The 19447-nt window shown below is 40.9% G+C and overlaps 1 protein-coding gene across 4 annotated transcripts in view; it reads right to left on the reverse strand.

Moving 5' to 3' along the window:
- Nucleotides 1–2402: 2402 nt before the first annotated feature.
- Nucleotides 2403–19447, reverse strand: part of rapgef3 (Rap guanine nucleotide exchange factor (GEF) 3) — a 29000-nt gene continuing 11955 nt past the window's right edge. For all 4 annotated transcript variants that reach the window (XM_061057918.1, XM_061057919.1, XM_061057916.1 and 1 more), the window contains 26 exons: nucleotides 19255–19299; nucleotides 14080–14186; nucleotides 13863–13984; nucleotides 12903–13068; nucleotides 12673–12757; nucleotides 12265–12325; nucleotides 11747–11823; nucleotides 11513–11659; nucleotides 11227–11333; nucleotides 9410–9498; nucleotides 9243–9310; nucleotides 8976–9137; nucleotides 8755–8837; nucleotides 8627–8657; nucleotides 8440–8515; nucleotides 8131–8268; nucleotides 7332–7429; nucleotides 7005–7130; nucleotides 5810–5991; nucleotides 4583–4673; nucleotides 4415–4465; nucleotides 4143–4230; nucleotides 3983–4047; nucleotides 3834–3888; nucleotides 3161–3232; nucleotides 2403–3064 (listed from right to left, as the gene is read on the reverse strand). In XM_061057918.1, coding sequence (XP_060913901.1) covers nucleotides 2949–3064; nucleotides 3161–3232; nucleotides 3834–3888; nucleotides 3983–4047; nucleotides 4143–4230; nucleotides 4415–4465; nucleotides 4583–4673; nucleotides 5810–5991; nucleotides 7005–7130; nucleotides 7332–7429; nucleotides 8131–8268; nucleotides 8440–8515; nucleotides 8627–8657; nucleotides 8755–8837; nucleotides 8976–9137; nucleotides 9243–9310; nucleotides 9410–9498; nucleotides 11227–11333; nucleotides 11513–11659; nucleotides 11747–11823; nucleotides 12265–12325; nucleotides 12673–12757; nucleotides 12903–13068; nucleotides 13863–13984; nucleotides 14080–14186; nucleotides 19255–19299 — 2508 coding nt within the window. In that variant the 3' untranslated portion in view covers nucleotides 2403–2948. The remainder of the gene's footprint in view (nucleotides 3065–3160; nucleotides 3233–3833; nucleotides 3889–3982; nucleotides 4048–4142; nucleotides 4231–4414; nucleotides 4466–4582; nucleotides 4674–5809; nucleotides 5992–7004; nucleotides 7131–7331; nucleotides 7430–8130; nucleotides 8269–8439; nucleotides 8516–8626; nucleotides 8658–8754; nucleotides 8838–8975; nucleotides 9138–9242; nucleotides 9311–9409; nucleotides 9499–11226; nucleotides 11334–11512; nucleotides 11660–11746; nucleotides 11824–12264; nucleotides 12326–12672; nucleotides 12758–12902; nucleotides 13069–13862; nucleotides 13985–14079; nucleotides 14187–19254; nucleotides 19300–19447) is intronic.

A 19447-nucleotide genomic window follows, 5' to 3' on the forward strand; every position in this document is an offset into this window, starting at 1 on the left:
TGTAATACCAAGAACCTCAGTGGAAATCATTTTTAAAAAAAAGCTGCCGTCCAGATATTTTAGCGTCCAACAGGATGTTGTGAACCTCGAACAAAGGGATAACAACTAGGCACTGGGAACTCAATGTTGTTTGGAAGTGCAATATTTATATTCACTCTTTTCTTTTTTTTCTTTTTTAACAGTGCTTTCTTTTGTTTTTATGTTTTATCGTGTGAAAAAAAACCCATTTTGTGTCATTGTCTGTCATAAGCACAATCAAAATCATGTGTGAGGTTCAGCTTTTTTCACTGTCACATGCTTTCTCACTAAGTGTGATTTGTTTTGCTCTCCACTACAGATGTACTCACCACTTAGGGTTGTCAACGTCATAAAAGTCGAATTTTAAACTTTGATACGATACTAGTTCAAATCCAACTATTTTGACACCTGTTTCGATACCATGGCAACAAAACATGACATAACATGACAATAGAAGTCCTAGACATCAGGCTCCTGCACACACTGCACTATATGGGTGCCAATGTAGTTGTGCAATTTAGACTGTGCAGAAGTTTGCATGCAATTTTTAACGGATTCACATCTGTCCTACACATGTGTCTCATGTGAAATAGATGTTTCTTTTTTAAAGCTTGTATCGTTTTAAAACACGAGGTATCGAAAAGTTTGTAAAAAAAAATGTACAACCTTACTCACCACTTCACGGCTGGACCACTTTTCTGATCGTACTGAGCGTTTCCACACAACAGGCTGACACAGAAACCAAAGAACTGCAGAGTCGAATATCTGAGTTGAGATCTGGTATGTTGAAATCATCGGATATTTTTTGTATGCGCTCTGCAGCTGCACCTGTCCAAACACCAACGTGATACTAACCATATGTTCAACATTTGTTTCCCTCATCACACTCTTTTTTCCCCCTTTGCTATAAGACAGTGATTTACTATTCGTCAAACGATCCACAAAATCCCCATTTGGTTTTTCATTTAAAAAACCTTTAACATTGCATTTGTCAAGTTTGTTCTTCCAACTGAACATGTCAGCCCATTATTTATAACGACAGGGGATACATTTTTTTCTTCTTCCTCCATGTTACATCAGGAGAAGGCACTGGTTTTTATATTTAATTTCACATGTTTAAACACATTTTGGCTCTCCGGAGACTTCCATCAAAGAAGTTGTACATATTTATGACAAGGAGAGTATTTTTTTGAATTCAAAGGAAAAACTGATTTGTTGTGAATTTTTTCTCACCCCATATTGGGGGGAACATTTTCTCAAGGGGGGAGGTTGTTGGTTTTTTTTTTTTTTTTTTTTTACTTGTAATTGTTTGTACTTTAAATAAAATATTTCCCTTTTTACAAACTTTTGTGCTTTCATTTACCCACACATAGAGGTCACTACAGTGGACAGCTATTGAGAACACACTGGTTTTGATGGTAAGGCTACACATCAACCACCTTAGTGGACTTCACCCTTTATACTGCTACACACTGGCCACATGTCGTAAGTGTACCAGAAACTTCTGATGGCCAATGGATATCTCGCCAATCATTGTATTGTAGATGAGCATTAGGGTGATCATTTTTTGTGACATGAAGTACAAACTAAGGAGCAATGAACCTGTGAACATTTCAGAGTATTGATTTTATGCATGGAGAAAATTAGGATTTATCATCTGTTTTTTAAATTTGGTGTCATGCATTGTTGGCTATATTTCAATTACAATCAACAACATTGTTTTTTACTTGGCTGCTCTTGAGAATTCTTAATCTGGAGTTCAACTTTTATTTCTATACATTAATGGATTTATGTTGTTAAGTAGGACACTCTTGTGTTTCAGCCACTCAACAAATGGAGGTCAATGTTCTCAGAGAAGGACCTTAGACATTCAAAGTATAATTCAGTAGAGTGCTTCTCTCAGAAAGGATCCAAAGAAAGTATTGGAGCACATAAATCAATTAAGGCCAATAGATTAAGGTGTAAAGGACTAACGTTTCGATAAACTTTCTTTGGATCCTGCCTGAGAGAAGGAGGAGTCCACTGCATTATATAATTGTATTGTTAGTTATCATCAGTGTGTTTCTTTTGGTAGAGCTCAAGTCTAAAATCAAATTCATGCTCTCCCATTAAATGTCTGCTGTTGTGATATTCTCGCAGCCTCCTGGCAAAAGTTGTTGAATTAGTTTGATCACCTCAATCGCATCTTTTTCCCATAAAAAAAAGAGTTAAACTTCAAAATTCAATTTCAAGTACTCAAATGGATTCTCTGGACCACAGAGGGCTTTCAAGTAACTTGCCCAGTGATGAATATAAAAAAAAAGATGTCACTTTGCATGCCCTTAGAAGTGAAAAACAAACATTGCTGTCTTTAATGCATCATGCATGAAAGGGTTAAATACACATAACTGAGAAAATAATTTATTTATAAAACAACATCGTATGAAATATATGCATGTCAGTTTATGGCATTGCTGCCAATTAAAGGTCTCATACAATATATTAGTTTTAATGTGTAAACACTAGTGCACAGAAAAATGACCTTTAGTGGTTTGTGATGGTTTGTGAAATATATCTGATATGTGTTCCTACGGCCCTTTTATGCAGAACCACCAGAGTCCTTCTTTTTCAGATAGCTGTATAAAATGTTACATAAAGGAGTTTTGACACAATATTGACACTGTACAGGTTTTAAAAATGACTCTCACTGGGGTAAGTATCCCATGAATAAAAAACACTGGATTCTCTGGTTCCCCCTCAGAGGTCATTACTGTGCACACTGCACATTTTCACTCTCGAAACTGTTTCCTGCTGAAAGTTCATCCGTCTGTGTCCAAGCCGGGGTCCATCCAGTGTTGACGTTTTTGTTCATCCCACTGCAGTCAGTTCTGTGGTTCAGGTTTGTGCTACTGTTTTACAGCCTCTGCACATCAGCAGGTGAGACGTTCCTTTCACTCTAATGTTCTCGACAGCTGCGTTAGCTTCCGCTGGTTGTCGATCACCTTCAGGTTGGAGATGTAGTGTCTGATGTTGCTCGGACTACGCAGAGGGAGGGTGATGTCCGAGTCTGGATGAGAAGAAGAAACCATTCAAGACATGTTTAACTTTGAAATGGTGAAAAGGTGATATTACAACTGGGATCGTAGATGTACAGGTTGCCTACATGTAGACAATCGAGTTGCAGGCACTTCCAGAAACATCCGATCTGCCAGGCCCCTCTGTGGAGATGACGCCACTGCAGAAGAGAAACAGAAGTTCAGTCAGGATCACTTTGTCAAGTAAATTACTTTATTGCAATTATTTATATTTGGCGGTATTGGCTCTGTCTGGGATTTCCCTGCCCTTCCATGTGCTTACGTGAAAAGCATTAGGCAGGAACAGCACACATTCCTGCCCTTCCCGTGCATACAAGGAAAGCATAAGGCAGGGCGATAAGCAGCAAACCCAAACAAGAGCAGGCATCGATGACAAGCATGGCACTGATAAGTCAGAACAGCATAAAAGGAGGTGAGGTGGAAGAGGGTTGCACATGCGGCTTGCAGAGGGAGCAGCAAAGAGTAGGCGGTCTAGAGCAGTTTAAATAAGGCGGCATAAGTACTATTTGACCAATAGGATGCTTTGAAGCAAATCAGCTGGCCATCAGCTGACGCGGCTTGTGTGAGATCAGCGTTTCCTGAAACTCTTGCATGATAGTAGAGCGTGACGCGTTGACCTGCCTGAGCTAACGCTACGCTCCATTTAATGTACTGAATATATCCTGCATGCATCAGTCAGAGCCAAAAACCAAGCAACCACATAACACCGCCAGTGCGTCAAAATCAAACTGAATCCCTCACCATAAGGCTGACTTCTGCATCCTCGTACACTCTTCACTGTCTTGGCAATCATGCGCTGAAAGGAGGACAAACAAATATTTAATGTCAGTCTGATATTGATTTGAATAGTTGAGCTGAACAATGACACCAACACTTTTTTTCTGTCTCACCATTTTCTCAAAGTTGACCAGTTTTTCTACATAGTTTGGATTTCCCTCATTGATGAATGTCATATCTGAGAATAGACAGGAAAAGGAAACTTGTTGGTTATCAGTGAATTACTCATTTATGTAAACTGAAGACACAAAAACCCTGACGTGTGTGTGTTACCTTTGAGCAGCAGAGGCATGAAGGGGATGTAGGGAGGACTGAGTTTAGCCACAGCAAGTCTGTAGGCCCTGTGGTTCCGTGAGGGGTCCTAACAGGAAAGAGAGCACCACTTGTAACACTACATTTGTATAATTATACGCAAATATTGTCACCCTGTTGTTAAGTTATGTTGCCACTTAATCCTCTGGCAACATAACTTATCAAAATCCTGCCTTTCTTTCAGTAGATACATCGACCAGTCTGCTGAAATGAAAGCACACAATATAACTCACCATCAGCCTCTCATATGCACAGTAAATCCTTTTTGTCTTGCTGGGTATTCTCTGTGACAGACAATAACAAGCACATTGTTGCATGAGCCATTACCAGAAATATTGTTCAGTAAACGTTGAGATGACATTTAAATATAATCTTGACTGTTGCATTCAGGGGGTCCTCACCTCCCAGGTCTTGTAGAGCCTCTGCACTGCGCTGTTGCTCAAAGCGAACATCACAGCAAAGAATGAGTTGAGATTCTTCTGCTCCTTTAATCTGTGACGGAGAGGACACAGGGTTATCTACTTTAAGTTTTAAGGCTGACAGCGCTGTTCATGAAGATATGTTAGCCACGTTTAGCAAATGAATTCTAACATCAGCATGCTAACATGGTAAAAGTGACAGAAAAGAGATTAACCCTGCAACAACGTGCCATTTCCTGATTTGATGTTTTTTCTGACATCGTATGTCCATAAACTTTAAGTCATCATGCCTAGAATCATTGTGGATGCTACTAAGACATTTATATTATGTAACTCTAACAACATAATAAGCTAATCTGGGTCATTTTACATGGTTAGAGACGATGATTAAAACCTACATCACAAAGTAAATGTTAGCTAAAATAATTATATTCAATACAAGGACTTCGAAATTGTATATGGCACCAACATTTACTTTTTATTAGCATATTTATGCTACACACTTCAACGTCAAGTCTGTCAATTTAGCAAATATTGTATAGCATGTTTCTCAAACTTTGTTTGGACTTGAGGAAGACTGCAATACATTTTGCAGTGTTCGAAACTTATATTCTGGTTATTCCGACACTGCAACATGAAGGGTAAGCTAGTTAGCGTGCTAACATTTGCTAATGACTGACACAAACTAAAAACAAAGTCAAACTTAACCTGAAATGTTTGTTAGTTTTTAGTTAGGTATTTGGTCATAAACTAGTGTCTGCATGAAAAACTATCAAGAAGTCAGCATGACTAACTAACTAACTAACTAGCATGCTAATGTTGCTAGTTAGCGTGAAGCAGTAAACACAACATTGCCTGATAGGAATGGTATAAATACATTTTTACGGTATTTGGTCATGGATTAATGTTGGAAAAATAAGCTACACAAAGCCACATGAAAAGTCAAAAGATCTCTAAAGTGACAACATGTTTGGATCATGAACGTTTGTTTCATTTCATGGTCATCCATCCATTAGTTTTGAGACATGTCCCTCAAAAATCCCAAATATCAACCTCATGGTGTTTATAGAGGAAACCAGCATCCCTTACGGACCATTTATGACGACGTGATGCCAATCCAACATATGTAGAGATATGTCAGTCCTGGTCAAAGTGGTGGACCACTTGACCTATATTACATGTAAAGATTGGTGTAACTGTATCTCTTACACTGCTGCCATCTTTATGAACTTCTTGAGCAGAACAGCTCGTTTCACCAGGTCTTCACAGAGGCACAGCTCAGTCACGACCCAGTACTGCACCTCGTTGAAGCGACGCACAAACCGCTCCAGGTTAGCTGTGATGGCACCGGGGAATTTGTGGCGTCCGAATACGTAATAGATCAGCTCCACCTGGAGAGGCGGGGACAATGAGTCACAACGCTCACAGTTAGTACACACACACACATCTGTGAAAGAGAAACTGTAAATCAAAGAGAGAGAGAGGACAGGTGACTTAATTAACGCGCCTTGCTTCAGAAACATGTGGAGCATGCAGGAAGTGTCGTACAGGACGGCCAGATGATCTGATGGCTGTCAGATAAAAACAGTCAACTCTGAATGGCAGGTTAACCTTTGGCTTTACTCACCTGACAGACTACCTTAGCTAAGCTCTGATAAGGTATAAAAAATTAATTTCTCTTTTTTGCTTTTTTTGGGTCATGTTGTTTATTGATCGTGTTTCTTTTAGTATATGTGCAGATCTGTGTCTCCTCCCCAGCAGTGTGTGTCTGTCAATCAAGGTCTGGATACAGGTGCTCCCTCTGATTGATCAGTACAACTTGGATTGCTTTTTCCTGATTGGATCAAGCCTGACATCACATCTTTTTAAATCTCAGCTGCTGCAGTCTGCCCGGCCACTTCACCTCTCACTTCCAACAAAACCAGCAGTGTGTAAATCGCCCTTTGATCTGTACGTGTGTGTGTGAATTGTGTAGCTCTGATATTTCAGACTGTGTTAGATTCTGATAGATTTAGTGACAGTTAGCATGTCAATGCTTTTGTAAACAGATTAATTGTAAGACATTGTTAATACTGAGCACTTTAGCAGCTGTGTAGGAGTGACTAGCCCTTTTTGTTTGTTCACTAGTTTTCTCCTGTTTGTGAATCGGAGGTCAGGTAACATAACTGTCATTTGTTTAAATGATTAGATACGTTTTGTTTTGTTATTTTGGCCATTAACTCACCCCCGAAGAAAATTAATTTTGCTGCTTTAAATCTGAATTTGACTGGTGTTGCTGGCTTTTTTGGGCGTGGGAAGGGTTGGGGTCACTCAACATGTGATTTCTAGGTTCAACCAGACCAGGGACACAATATAGTGCTAAAAAGTTTGATGCCATGGACTGATGTCATTTCCGCTGAGTTACCTCGTGCACAGCATTAAAAAGTTCCCAGTCATGATTGGTGAGCTCATTGGCGATGTCTTTAGAGCCCATCTGTTCCAGGATGTCGGCTGACCCCTGCTCTGGTCCCTGCTGCTCCTTCAGGGGAATCTGTTAGATTGAGAGAGAGGCTCTAAGTTGTGTTGGGTTGTTCCTTTGGGGACTTTCTCCAAAATGATAGTGCTTTAAATGAATCCACTATATTAAGGCTCTGCATAACTGATTATGAACTAATTGGATGAAGTCTGAAGTGATGACATTTCTGATTTGATTCTACAAAATGGAAAGGTATGAGATGCACCGATGCCTCACCAGATGTTCCACTTGGCTGCTTGTACAGATGAAGAGTCTCTCGTTGAGTCCCAGAGCGGTGTAGACCGCTGACGCATCCAGCTTTAACTGAGCTCTCTCTGTGTGCATTAAACAGAACAAAAAACCCATTTTAGGTTCAATGAACTGAGAAATAACGCTGAAAAATTAATGAACGTGAGTCAGGCTAGATTGGAAAGCATAATTAATTAGCGGCTCTGAACTCTTTATTAAAACACTGTTATGAGTGCCAGCAGTTTTAAATGAAAAACAGTGTATTCAACGGGAGCCCTAAGAGGCAAGATCTCCTGTGTTTATGACTTAAAAACAGGGGAAATGAAAGGTTTTCGTGAGATATTCAACATATTTTATCTGTCTAACTTTGGGGCTGTGAAAGAAAAAGTTTGGGAAGTGAAAAAAAAATACATTTCTGGCACATTTTTAAAAGGTCTGATGTTGTAATTTACTTTTTGGCCACAAGGGTCTAAAGTGCACAACTACCACATGTTCTTATATAATTCCAGTTCTACTCCAGGTGAGTTATACATTCTTCTTTCAATCCATAATTAAGGCATGTATTATCATAGCTAGTTATCTAACATGATAAGCCTTGAACCATTTTCACATGTAAAAAAAAAAAAAGGATTGAATTCCAAGTCAATTTTCTGTCAAAACCTTTTTTTTTAACTGTTCTTAAGTAATAAACAGAGGAAAAAACATCCCCATTCCTGCTTCTTAGGGTTTCAATAATACTTATATTAAAAAAAAAAATAAGTAAGTGTCATCACTTTCATAGTCCTACCTCCTGTCGAGTTCATTTTGACCAGAATGTGATCCCCTCCAGGTTTGACTACCGCTGACATCACCTCCTGCACAGACGAGTTGACTGGGAGCATCAGGGTGAGAGGTTTTTTGTCTGGTCTGAAGATCTCATACAGAACTGTACAGACAGGACACAGATGCTGAAATGTCAAGATGTGCTGATGTGATGACGAAGAGTTAATGTGAGGTAACTATGAATGTGACAAAGAGCAGAACAAGTTGATTACATTTCAAAGATGAACATGAAGTTTTTCCTGATTCAGTTGATTGGATTGTTTAAGTCACTCACCTTTGTCTTGCCCTCTGATTGGTTGAAACCTCCCCGCTGGCTCCTCACAGTGTGAAAACCAATCAAATTTCTGGATCTGTCGATAGCATCAGAGCGACTTATCAAGTCAGTGACATTCAAAAAACTGACAAATGACAACTACATAATATTTAAACCGTTGAACTATATCTGATAGTATTCTGTTCACCTTGGTTAGGGACTGATATCCATTCTCTAATCTGTAAAAAAGTATGGAAAGATAAGATAATATTGCATGATGGACTGAGAAATGCTGGAGAAATTGCATGATGTTCTAAGATAAAAAGGCCAACTTACACTTTTGTTCTCCTCTTGTCCCTAAATTGTTCTTTCAGCATGTTGGACAGACGGAAATCAGCCGCTACCTCATTCTTCAACCTCTGTTTCAGGCACATGGATTATATAATGCGGAAATGTAATTAATGAATCCTTATAAATCAATTCTTAGCCTCTTAAAAGAAATGGAAATATTCCCAAAAAAACACTAAAATCCAATCAAATCAAGCCAGCAACCTCACCTCCAGGAAATCCAAAGCAAAAGGGTCTTCTTTCAGCAGAAGGCCATACAGCGACACCAGCTGGCATATCAGACTCACTACCTTCTGCTTGGTGTTGAGGATGTAGGAGGATTTCTCCAGATCTGAACCCTCAGAGAGCTCTGCGCGGTAGGTGCAATGGCGGTTCAGGACAATGACATATACATTTGTACAAACTAAGACTCATCATCAGCGTCATTCTCATTATTGTGCATGATTGTTTTTCATCGCAGGATATTGGTTCTGTAGTGCGGGGCACAGCTGACTGGAGGGCATGAAGATTTTGTTGGTGAGCAGAAAGTCGCTCACACAGGGATCTGAGGGAAGATGAACATTAAAAACAATGATGATAACTTACAAGCTGACCACGTCTGACCGTCTTGAATCACTGAGTAAAAACAGGAAAAGGATCCTACCTATAGCGTCATTTCCATTGGAGTCCAGCTTCATCGTTTCCAGCAGGTGTTCCAGGATTTTCTCAGGTGTTCCTGACATAACTGTGTACCTGCACAGAGCGTGACAGGGCGGAGATGTTAGTTCATGCAAACACTGTAGTGCCTCGCTTTCATTTTAATTTCTCTGCATGCTTATAACAATGAGTCTATATTGAGGGTAACATGCCATGATTTACCTTTGTTTACTTTGTTTTTTCCTTGTATTTTTAATTTATTTACTCATATATCCTTGTGTTTCTCTGATTCCTGTGTATTTGTCTGTTTATATTTCTGGGTTTAGATTTTAGCCTTTTTACTTTTATTTGGTCTTTCCCTTCCTCGTGTTTCTAAATGTACCTGTGTGCATTTCCCTAGTCTTGTCTTAAGTGTTTCCTGTTTTACTTTGTAGTTCTTTTCCCCGGTGTTTCTTGTCTTACTTCCTCCCTTTGACTGGTTTCCATACTTTTTGATTGCCTTCATCAGTTTCAAAGCCCAAGCCCAAATCAAAAGCCACAATTAGATAGATTATAAGGAACACAGGAAGTTAATTTAATTTTATAAATATTAATTATTGAGCTGTGGAAAAGGGGTAGGACTAAATAAGTTTTGTACTTCTTCCTACTCCTTTTCAGGCATATCAATTGAATATATTTAATTAGCTTTTTCTTTTTTTTGTGAAATAATTTGAACATTGTTTTTTGTTTATTGTATTTTCGTGCTTTTCATTTTGTTTTGTATTTTTGATATGTTTGATTTTATTTGATATGTCTGAAATAAATGTAATCAATCAATCAATCAATCAATCAATCAAATGATAGTTCTTTTATATTCCTTTTAAAAATACAGAGGGAGCCATTTATTTAAGAAAAGAGAGGTAGTGAGCTGGAACTCAACAAAGACTACAGTCAAGCTAGCAGCCTGTGTGAGAATGTGCATGGACTGTGGTGCTGTATGCTAACCCATCCTAGCTTAGTCTGTTAGCATGCTAACATTTGCCAAAAGGAATGAAATAAAAACTAGAGGTCCTGGGAAAAGTAAGAGTAAACACACACACACACGCACACACGCACACGCACACACACACACGCACACGCACGCACACACACACACACACACACACACACACACACACACACACACACACACACACACACACACACACAGAAGAAACAGAAAGGAGCATTTGATCTGAGTCCTGTAGTGTCTTGTCTTGGTTGTCACAACACTTGGTGTGTACATATTATTGCGTGAAATGCCAAATGCTCCATTACAGATCCTATATTCATGGTTAGACTGTAAAGAGCATATACTGTATTTGCAACGTAGTTCTATTAATGCCAAGTTTGAGTGTCTTTTTAAAAAACATGTTATCTTGTTTTTGTTGGGCTCTTCAGATAATCCATCTTGTTTTTTTGTTAGAGTGAATACAAAAAGAGTACGTAGTGTTTGTGTGAGCAGTCAGTCGTGCAAGTGAAGAGTGTTAAGGTAGGTTTTGTGTTTGACCTAATTGGAAGGTCATGTTAATTCATGACTATGTTTACTTAAAAACTAAAAAAAAAGAAGCTGATACGAATTCATGCTGTGAAGAAAGGTTGGTTCCTCTCTTTTCTGAGACACAGTCTAAGTATTGAGAACTTAACCACGTTTAACAAAAGCATCTGCACGCTCGTCTGTCAATATGCTTAGACGAACAACACCAGGGTCTGAGTTATTTGAATAATACATTATCTGCCCCGCTCAGGATAAGCATCATAATGGTTGTGAACCTCTGAGACACGTGCGTCATATTAAGTCCTCACTTGCAGTTGTTTCCGGCTCCTCCCTGCTCGGCCCGGACCGTGCTCATCTCCAACACCAGCACGGTTTTCCCATGCTCTTCTAGTCGCACTGTGTTTGCCTCCACATCCTATAGAACAACACACGCACACGCACACACGTGTATGACAACCTGAGAATGATACATATTTGTGTAGACCTGAGTTTGCGGCTCATAAAGACAAACACGCCTGCAGCGTTTATACAGTCGCACGTGGCCTTAATGCACGTTAACACCGCACGCATAGTGACTAGTTAGCACAAACGCACCTTGAGGATGCGTATGAAGTCCTGTTTATCGACGCGCAGGAAGTGGCAGTTGTCTTCTCTCAGGATGATCGTTGCAGAGCGAGGAGCATCGTTCAGCAAGGCGAGCTGCCCAAACTCCTCGCCTTCATGTAGCGTGGTCACCAGACCCTGCATGCACAACGCATCACTCATTGTTATACTGCAAAACAAGGCCTTCATATGATTTAGGATTATTATTGCAGCTAGTTCATTCACCTTCCCGTGTGTGATCACATTTACAGATCCTTTCCAGATGATGTACCAAGACGTCCCTTTGTCGCCCTGACTGAACACTACAGCGTAAAAAAAAAAAAAAAAAAGGTCAACACCAACATATGTCATTCACACGTGTCTCTGTGTAAACACTCATAATTGGATGGAGATCACGTTTACTGCACACCGGGTTTATTACGTATGTAGTCATTTCATATTCAAGACCAGATGGGGCCGAGCGAGAGACGAGAGGCGAAAATAAGGACACATGATCGCCCCCCCACTGTTAAAATGAATAGATCATGACACGAGCAAGCTTGAATATTCCTCATGTGGTGCATGCTTCGGTAACTATTCTAATCATGGAGGCTTGTTGTGCATAGAGGACAGTGACGTGGTGTTTGTGCACATCAGAGCAGCAGTGTACCGCAGTGTGCTTTTTTACTACACAATAAATCTGTGTGTGTAAGCAAGGTTCTCCACCACCAGAGCTCAAGCGTCAGCAGAGCTGTCACACTCACGGACTGTTCCGGCCTTGGCATGTGATTCAAAGACCAGCACCGCCGCCAGCTCCTTACGCACCTACAGCACAAACAAGGCAACATTTACACTGAGCTGCATAGTAATAGTAGTCTAAGAATCAGAGGAAACAGCATGCATTATTTGGTTGATTTTTTTCTGGAAATATACAGCTACTATAAAGACAACTGGCCCATAAAATACATTAAAATGTCGCTCTTTTATCAAATTAAATGAAAGGTGTATTATAACCAATAATGTTAAGCTTCTGAACTGTCTCACTTTTTACACCCAAAGGCCTCCACATTTAAAATAATTTAAGAATACAACAAATGCATAAAAACTCTACTATTGGGGACTTTAATGATCATTAGGGCACAGATGTCACGAGCAGCCTGTAACAGACTTACAGAGGTGGAGAGGTGAGCTGCAGCTTTGACATGGAGAAGCTCCTCATAGATAACCTCCAGGTCGTCAGCGCTCCTCTGACTGGGACTGAGACACACGCAGAGAGGACACATGTAAGTAATCACAGAACGTAAAACTCAAACTGTCATATGTGATAACTTTGTAAGCATAGAATTTGGTAAGACTACATGTGACATATTTTTTCATGCGTTCAGAGGTTTGACATACTGACTTTTTGCGCAGAATCATGGTGAGCAGAGCGTCAGGGCCGAGCTGAGACAGCAGCGACAGGCCCTCCTGCAGCTCCTCTTCTGAGTCCTTCTCATCTTTTATGCACTCAGAGTCCTGGAAGCGGTAGAACTGGGTGTCCTTGTCATGGAAGTTCACCTCGTTTTTCACTAGAGTGAGGCAAAAAAAAAACAGAGAAACCACATGAATTACACCCAAAGAGGATTGACCCTTCAAGATACTAGTGATTGCATGAAAATGAATCTAAAATGCAGTGATTACCTTAAAAATGGGGAATAGCCTAATTGAATGCATTTTGATCTTTAGTGGAATTCAACTGTCTTAAAGTTCCTTTTTACAAAATACAGCTACATGGAAATGAGTGCAAATCTATTGTGAGCGATCCCCTCCGTGTGATGATGGAGCTCTTATATCCTGATTGGAGTGGTCTCTTACGGGTAGACTGTGTCCAATCCAGACAGCAGAAGCTGTGAGTTAGTGACCACTTGACTGAGTGAGGACACATTGTCTAACATCTGCTCTGGCGGGCCCAGACACCAAATTTCAAGCTTCTTAAGGGCTTCGAGGAAACTCTAAAGACAATCATCATCAGAATATAAATTTATTGAAAAAACACAAGAATATGACTGGATTTATTATAAAACTGTTCCTCATACTCGTACAGTCACGGCAAGGCATGATACACTGACAGTTAATACAAATAATAGTGAATACAATAGAATGTTAACATGGCCTTTGTTTTCAGCTAAGACTTATTTTTGGACTTTTTATGTTTGTTTTTTTCTAGAGATAGAGTCAGATACTTTGGAGACAGAGAGTGGGGAACAACATGCGGGAAAGGAGCCACAGGCCGGATTTGAACCCGGGCCGCTCACTCTCAAGTGCTAAGCCTCTGTACATTGGGCAGGCTCACCAACCCACCACGCAGCTCTTTAGTTCTTACCATGTACAAGGATTCCTTCATCCACCAGGACCTGCCACATTCCCACAGCCTGGCATCTTGATTGCAGGCCGTCATTTTGCTTCATCAGCCAGTCGACAAGCTCCTTACCCGAGCAGCACTGTCTGTGAGGGACATTTAACACGTGAGTTTGCATGCTTCTGTAGACATTGCATGCGATTTCTGACACTGAAGATATTCCTGCCACCAGTATGAGCACCTGTATGTTTTCAGGTGATATTTTCTGTCTCGGATCAGACCGGGGTTCCTCTCGATCATGACGCTGTACACTGATCTCGCTGCCTTTACAACACGATCTGAAAGAAACTTCAGAAAACATAAAAAAAAAAAAAAAAGAAGAAGATTAAGTATTAAAACTTCCCAAAGATGAATGTGAGTTGTGTTCCCTTTAAGGATATGAAGAACGGGTTGCATGCATAAAGAAAGGAGGGTAGTAACACAGGCTGTCGTGTTTACTGAAGCAGCCAACTCGTGTGTTGGCATTGAAGAATAAAAAAAAAAACAAGTGTGATTGAAAAAAGAGAGAGGACTTTATTCCTACAGTGTTGAGATAATGTGGCATGCCATGTACGTCAACAGCGTGAGTGGAGATTTCTGTGGGTGTTGGAGTGTAATGTGCTGTATGTGTGTGTGTGTGTGTGTGTGGGGGGGGGGGGGGGGGGGGTTTGCAGAGAGGTGGGAAAGTGTAAAAATGGCTGCGTTAAACTCTCCCACACCTCTCTGAGTTCTCAGCCTCTACAACTCATTCTTCAGTCGGAAAAGCAGCGACGGCACACTTTCACTTTCCGACCACACTTAGCGTTGTGTATTTCCTTTGAAGCTCTCTTTCCCCCTCTGCACCCCCCTAACCTCAACCTCTAGACACGCATTCACACAGCTCACAAAACCCGAAAAGACTTGCAGACAGCTGGTGCAAAACCTGTAAGCCACCGGTGCAGAAAGAATTATGTAACACTAATGTGCTTTGTTTGTGCCTGCAATGCGGCGGTACAATTCACACAGCATGCTATGCCACTGCTTCAAAAACAAATCAAACCCCCAAAAACAACATTTCATTTATTCTTTTAATGATTAACACAAGCTTAATTCTGCTCCTGGCTCCCTCCCTCACATCTCCTGCATTTAGTCTTGTGATTGCACGAGTGACTCAGACAGTTGCATGTTTGTTCTTTGTGTTTTCCTCGCAGCTCTGCTGTTTGCCTAAGGTGGTGGTCTTGACATGCACACAGGACTTGACACTGATGAAGTTTTCTCTTTATGAAGAGAGCGCATGTAAAGGAAATGGGGCTGCACAATGAATCATCCCAAAGTGAACAGGTGCAATAAACCCATTTACACAAACACCGCCAGAATACAAATATAGGAAGTTTAACGTGGCATGTATGCAAACTCAGCATGCAAACCTACAGAAGATGTAAGCCACCCTCTGATCAATCCCTGAACCCATAAACTATCGTCAGGAGACAATGTGGCCTATGGGACGAACCGCCAACTTTTGGGGGCTTCTGGAGTAACCAGCAGCTAGCAATAAAAAAAAATCCATTCAATACATCTTTTTAGGTGCTCTGCATGTTTTCAGTTGGACTAGCAACTTGAGAAGAGGGAATGAAGTTAGGGTATTTTATGTAATGTGCACTTACATGCACATGCTCATTTGTAGAAATGAATGAAAGGCATCATTGTCAGGAGGTGATCCGATGTGTGCAGGGCTCCCATTAAAGCAGATTGTGCATGCCCTCTTTCGTTTTCCCACACAGACTATGTTCCTTCAAGCTAAGAAGCTAGTGGACAATTATACTTGGACTACAAATGGAAACCTTTCGCCCATAAGTCATGTCTAGTCTTGGCCTTTAGATTCTGCATTCAAAGGTTGAGTCTGTTAATGGAGATAACCTTCAGATAAGTGGACGTCTTAGGGTGGCAAGTGTGAAGTTGGCAAGCATGATAGCTAAGACAGAAAAGCAGAGCAAGAAGACTGGGTTGGTGAAGTACAGCCCTTCTGCTATTTGAATTTATCTCACAGTCAGGAAGGACAACATTTTAGCAGAAAGGCATATGAACTGTAGAATTAAGGTGATGTTTATTTATTGCATGACATATTATCGCTTTTCTTTCTACATAGCAGGCTTGAAAGGGAGATAGTGTTTAATAAGAACCTTCCCCCTAGTTTTCTCCATCTCATTCAGAAGCCTAAAAACGCCTTCTGACCTTTCACAGACCCTCCTACCCGTGCCTTGATGACACAAACAACAACATCTGCCCTTTCACCTTGACTTGGGGCCACGACACATGCTCGTTACATCCAAGTTCACAGAGGGCTGCAAATTGTAACAGATAAAACTACCTTGACTAATTACCGTGGGTTCCAAAGTACTGTACAAATGTCGACCTATCGTGTCCTCTATCAGCCTGTTCCCAGAACTGACATCAACCAGAGTAAATGTGCCCAAAGCGTCCGCTGTGCCCAACTTGAGTTATGTTTTCAGGAGGTCACCAGTATTCTCATGGGGCCCAATTTTCCCCTTGGGAATCCCGTAGGCACATTCTCAGACATGTCAACAAAACTGATTTTCTTGATTAGGAAATGTTTCCATTACCTAACCCAATCCTTGTGAAAACAATTTCAAACGTCATAATATTTCACTGGGGGCCATTGAATGCAGAAAACTGAACTATTTTCCTTTCCTTCACTTCTCGATCTCTTCAGCATACTGTGCTTGTGCTACTTGTTTATTGTCTGCATGTAGGCCAGCTAATCATGCCATCTCGGAAAGCAAGTGTTCCCACTGAGTCAAATTACACTGCAAACACCTTTCCCCAAGTACAATACACACACAGCTAGAGTTTGATTCCCGGCAGTGATGTGCAACTCCATCTGTGAAGTTTGAATAGACAGTCAATAGACAGCCGTTTTACATTTAACAGTCTGTAGTCAAAAAGTGCTTTAAGACTGTTGATGTAATGTATAATAAATCATACTGGCTTTAGCTTTCACTGTCAGACTTACATGACCTTTACCTATGATCAAAAATGACTGCAAATATTTTTTTTGCAGGGTTCGTGTAGAACAGCTGCTGAACAACCTGTACAGTCTGCTATGAGCAAAGCATACACTTACACCAACATAAAGGCTGTTTGCTTTGAAGAAGGATGTAATGGCCTTCATCGCTATTTGAAATTTCATATTTTTTCATATTTTTGTCTCCTTCTACTATTACATCCAATTTCCTCTGGGGGATCAATGGTGTACACCATCTTTTTTTTATTTTTATTTTTTATAGCACAATCAAATTCTATTCTTTACATTATTTTCTTTACCCTGGTTTGAATCCCCGTCGGACAGGGCCTCTCTGTGCTGAGTTTGCATGTTCTCCCCGTGCATGCGTGGGTTCCCTACAGGTACTCCGGCTTCCTCCCACGGTCCTACACAGTCTCTTCTTACAGCCCTGTGATTGACTGGCGATCAGTCCAGGGTGTACCTGCCTCTCGCCCAATGACAGCTGGGATCAGCTCCAGCCCCCCTCGACCCCGAATGGGAAAAGCGGCATAGATAACGGATGGATGGATATCGTTTTCTTTCTTAGGCAATTTTAGTGATAAACTCTTCCTAGATATGTTCGTTTTAATGTGTGTCCCTGGGTCACCTACACAACAGCAATGCAGCCCTGAACATTAGCCTGCATTTTTAGTCACCATTTGTCAGAATGAATCTGGTGCTAATAAAGGAGTAGCTGCTGTTTACTTTGTTGAAGCTACTCATTTCTAACACTCATAGATGCTTAACATGGTTGTAAAGCTATCGGGGGTGTTTCCAAATGGGTGTTAAGTGTGAAGTCGGTGGTTTGTTTTGATGCATTTGTCTTTGTGGGATGGAACGATGGTGAGTCCAGCGAGCGATCCACTCTGTCTCCTTTGTAGGCGAGACATTTCTCTGTTTCTTGCTCTCTCGCTGACCTCGGTGGGCTGAGCCGTGTGAGAAGAAGCAGCTTCGGATGAACACTGTGTGCGAGTTTGACTAGGAATACAGATACCTGACTTCTCCCCTCTCGCTGCGTGAGAAAAATACAAGAGCCGGTTTCTGAAGGCAACTTTCCCATCCTGAAGCCCCATGACTGATAAGCGTAATGTGTTTTTCCAGCCCTTTTAGATCAGGTCGTTAACATGTCAAACTTTTGTTACAGCATTGACGAATTAATCTTTAAATGTGCCCAAGGATCGGTAGATATAAAGCTTGTGATTACATTTGGAAAATTCTAATCAGGGTGCATTTGTCTGAAGAAAAAAAAAACTGCATGTTTCCCATAAGACAGGTTATTAAAAACGATCTATCTTGTATAGAGAGATGAGAATGTATGATACTACTTAGTGACTTTAAGAACCTGGAGCCAACACTTGCTAAGCAACCAAACAAAGCTCCAAGAGGTTAACAACACCTGCCTCCTGCAGACACCATTACTCTCTATATTCTCTCCCCAGCGCTGAAAGATGCTCTCTCCCTGAACCCACTCAGAATTCATTTTCCATGTCAAACCCTGTTATCAGTGTTTTTAATATTCTCCCCCTGAACACACAGTTGGAGGAGCTGAGATAAAGCAGTGTGAGGGGCCTGGGTTGGGTAAGGTAAGGCTAAGGAGGGTGGAGAGGGTCAATTAACCGAGAACCCTGAAGTGCCCTTTAGACTCCTTGTGACTGCTTGCCTCGCTAGGAATGTGTTTCTTTTTTTTTTTCCAAGACTCGCTTGAGTGGCAATGCAGGATATAATAACAACAAAGGACCGAGATCAGCAGTTTGAGAGGATGCAAACACTGCAACTCTGGTATTTGACTCTGCATATTTAGTCAGATGTTTCCTTAAAAGAAACCAGTGATCTGTTGCAACAGCTCTGTCATACTTTTTATTTGCTTACTTTTATGGATATGGGTTTACATTTGCTTCAAACACAAAGACCAAGAACTGCTACTTACTAACTGTAGTTACTGCACACCAGCTGGTGGTGATGGCACGATACACAGTCATGGGGGGTGGGGGCGGGGTTGTAAAAATCAAAGAATGAAATAAATTGAAAAATTGGAATACACACCAAGTGCAGGATTAGAAATCATGTTTCAGTTGTTTTGTTTTTTTGAGAAAATAAAAAAGTGTTAGTTTGGATACTGGGGTTTAAACAACAATCAGCCCGAGAAGGATGTGATTAAAATGTATTCCAAAGGAACTTTAAGGGTTAAAACCTGCTGGCATCCTGCTCCTCCTCTGACACTGTCTCTCTTAATATCTTCAGCAGGAGTTGAAAAACACCGCTGGGAACACAGAAGTACTCCTGTGGCTGTGGGGAGGAGACGTACCAAAGCATAGCTCACATCTCTGGCATACACACCTGCTTCATTGTGTCCTTTGGACCGAGGGCTTCCGGCAGCGGCGTCTAGAAGGGAAACAGAAAAGAGAGAGACGTTACCACCGCTCAACCATTTCTGCATATCTTACGCCTCTGAAATAAAAGCAGATAACTTTCTTTAAAGCAACATTCCTCTGGAACAAGCTGGACCGGACGTGATGATAATCTCCACACA

Source organism: Labrus mixtus, chromosome 15 (genome assembly GCF_963584025.1).
Source record: "Labrus mixtus chromosome 15, fLabMix1.1, whole genome shotgun sequence".
NCBI lineage: Eukaryota > Metazoa > Chordata > Actinopteri > Labriformes > Labridae > Labrus > Labrus mixtus.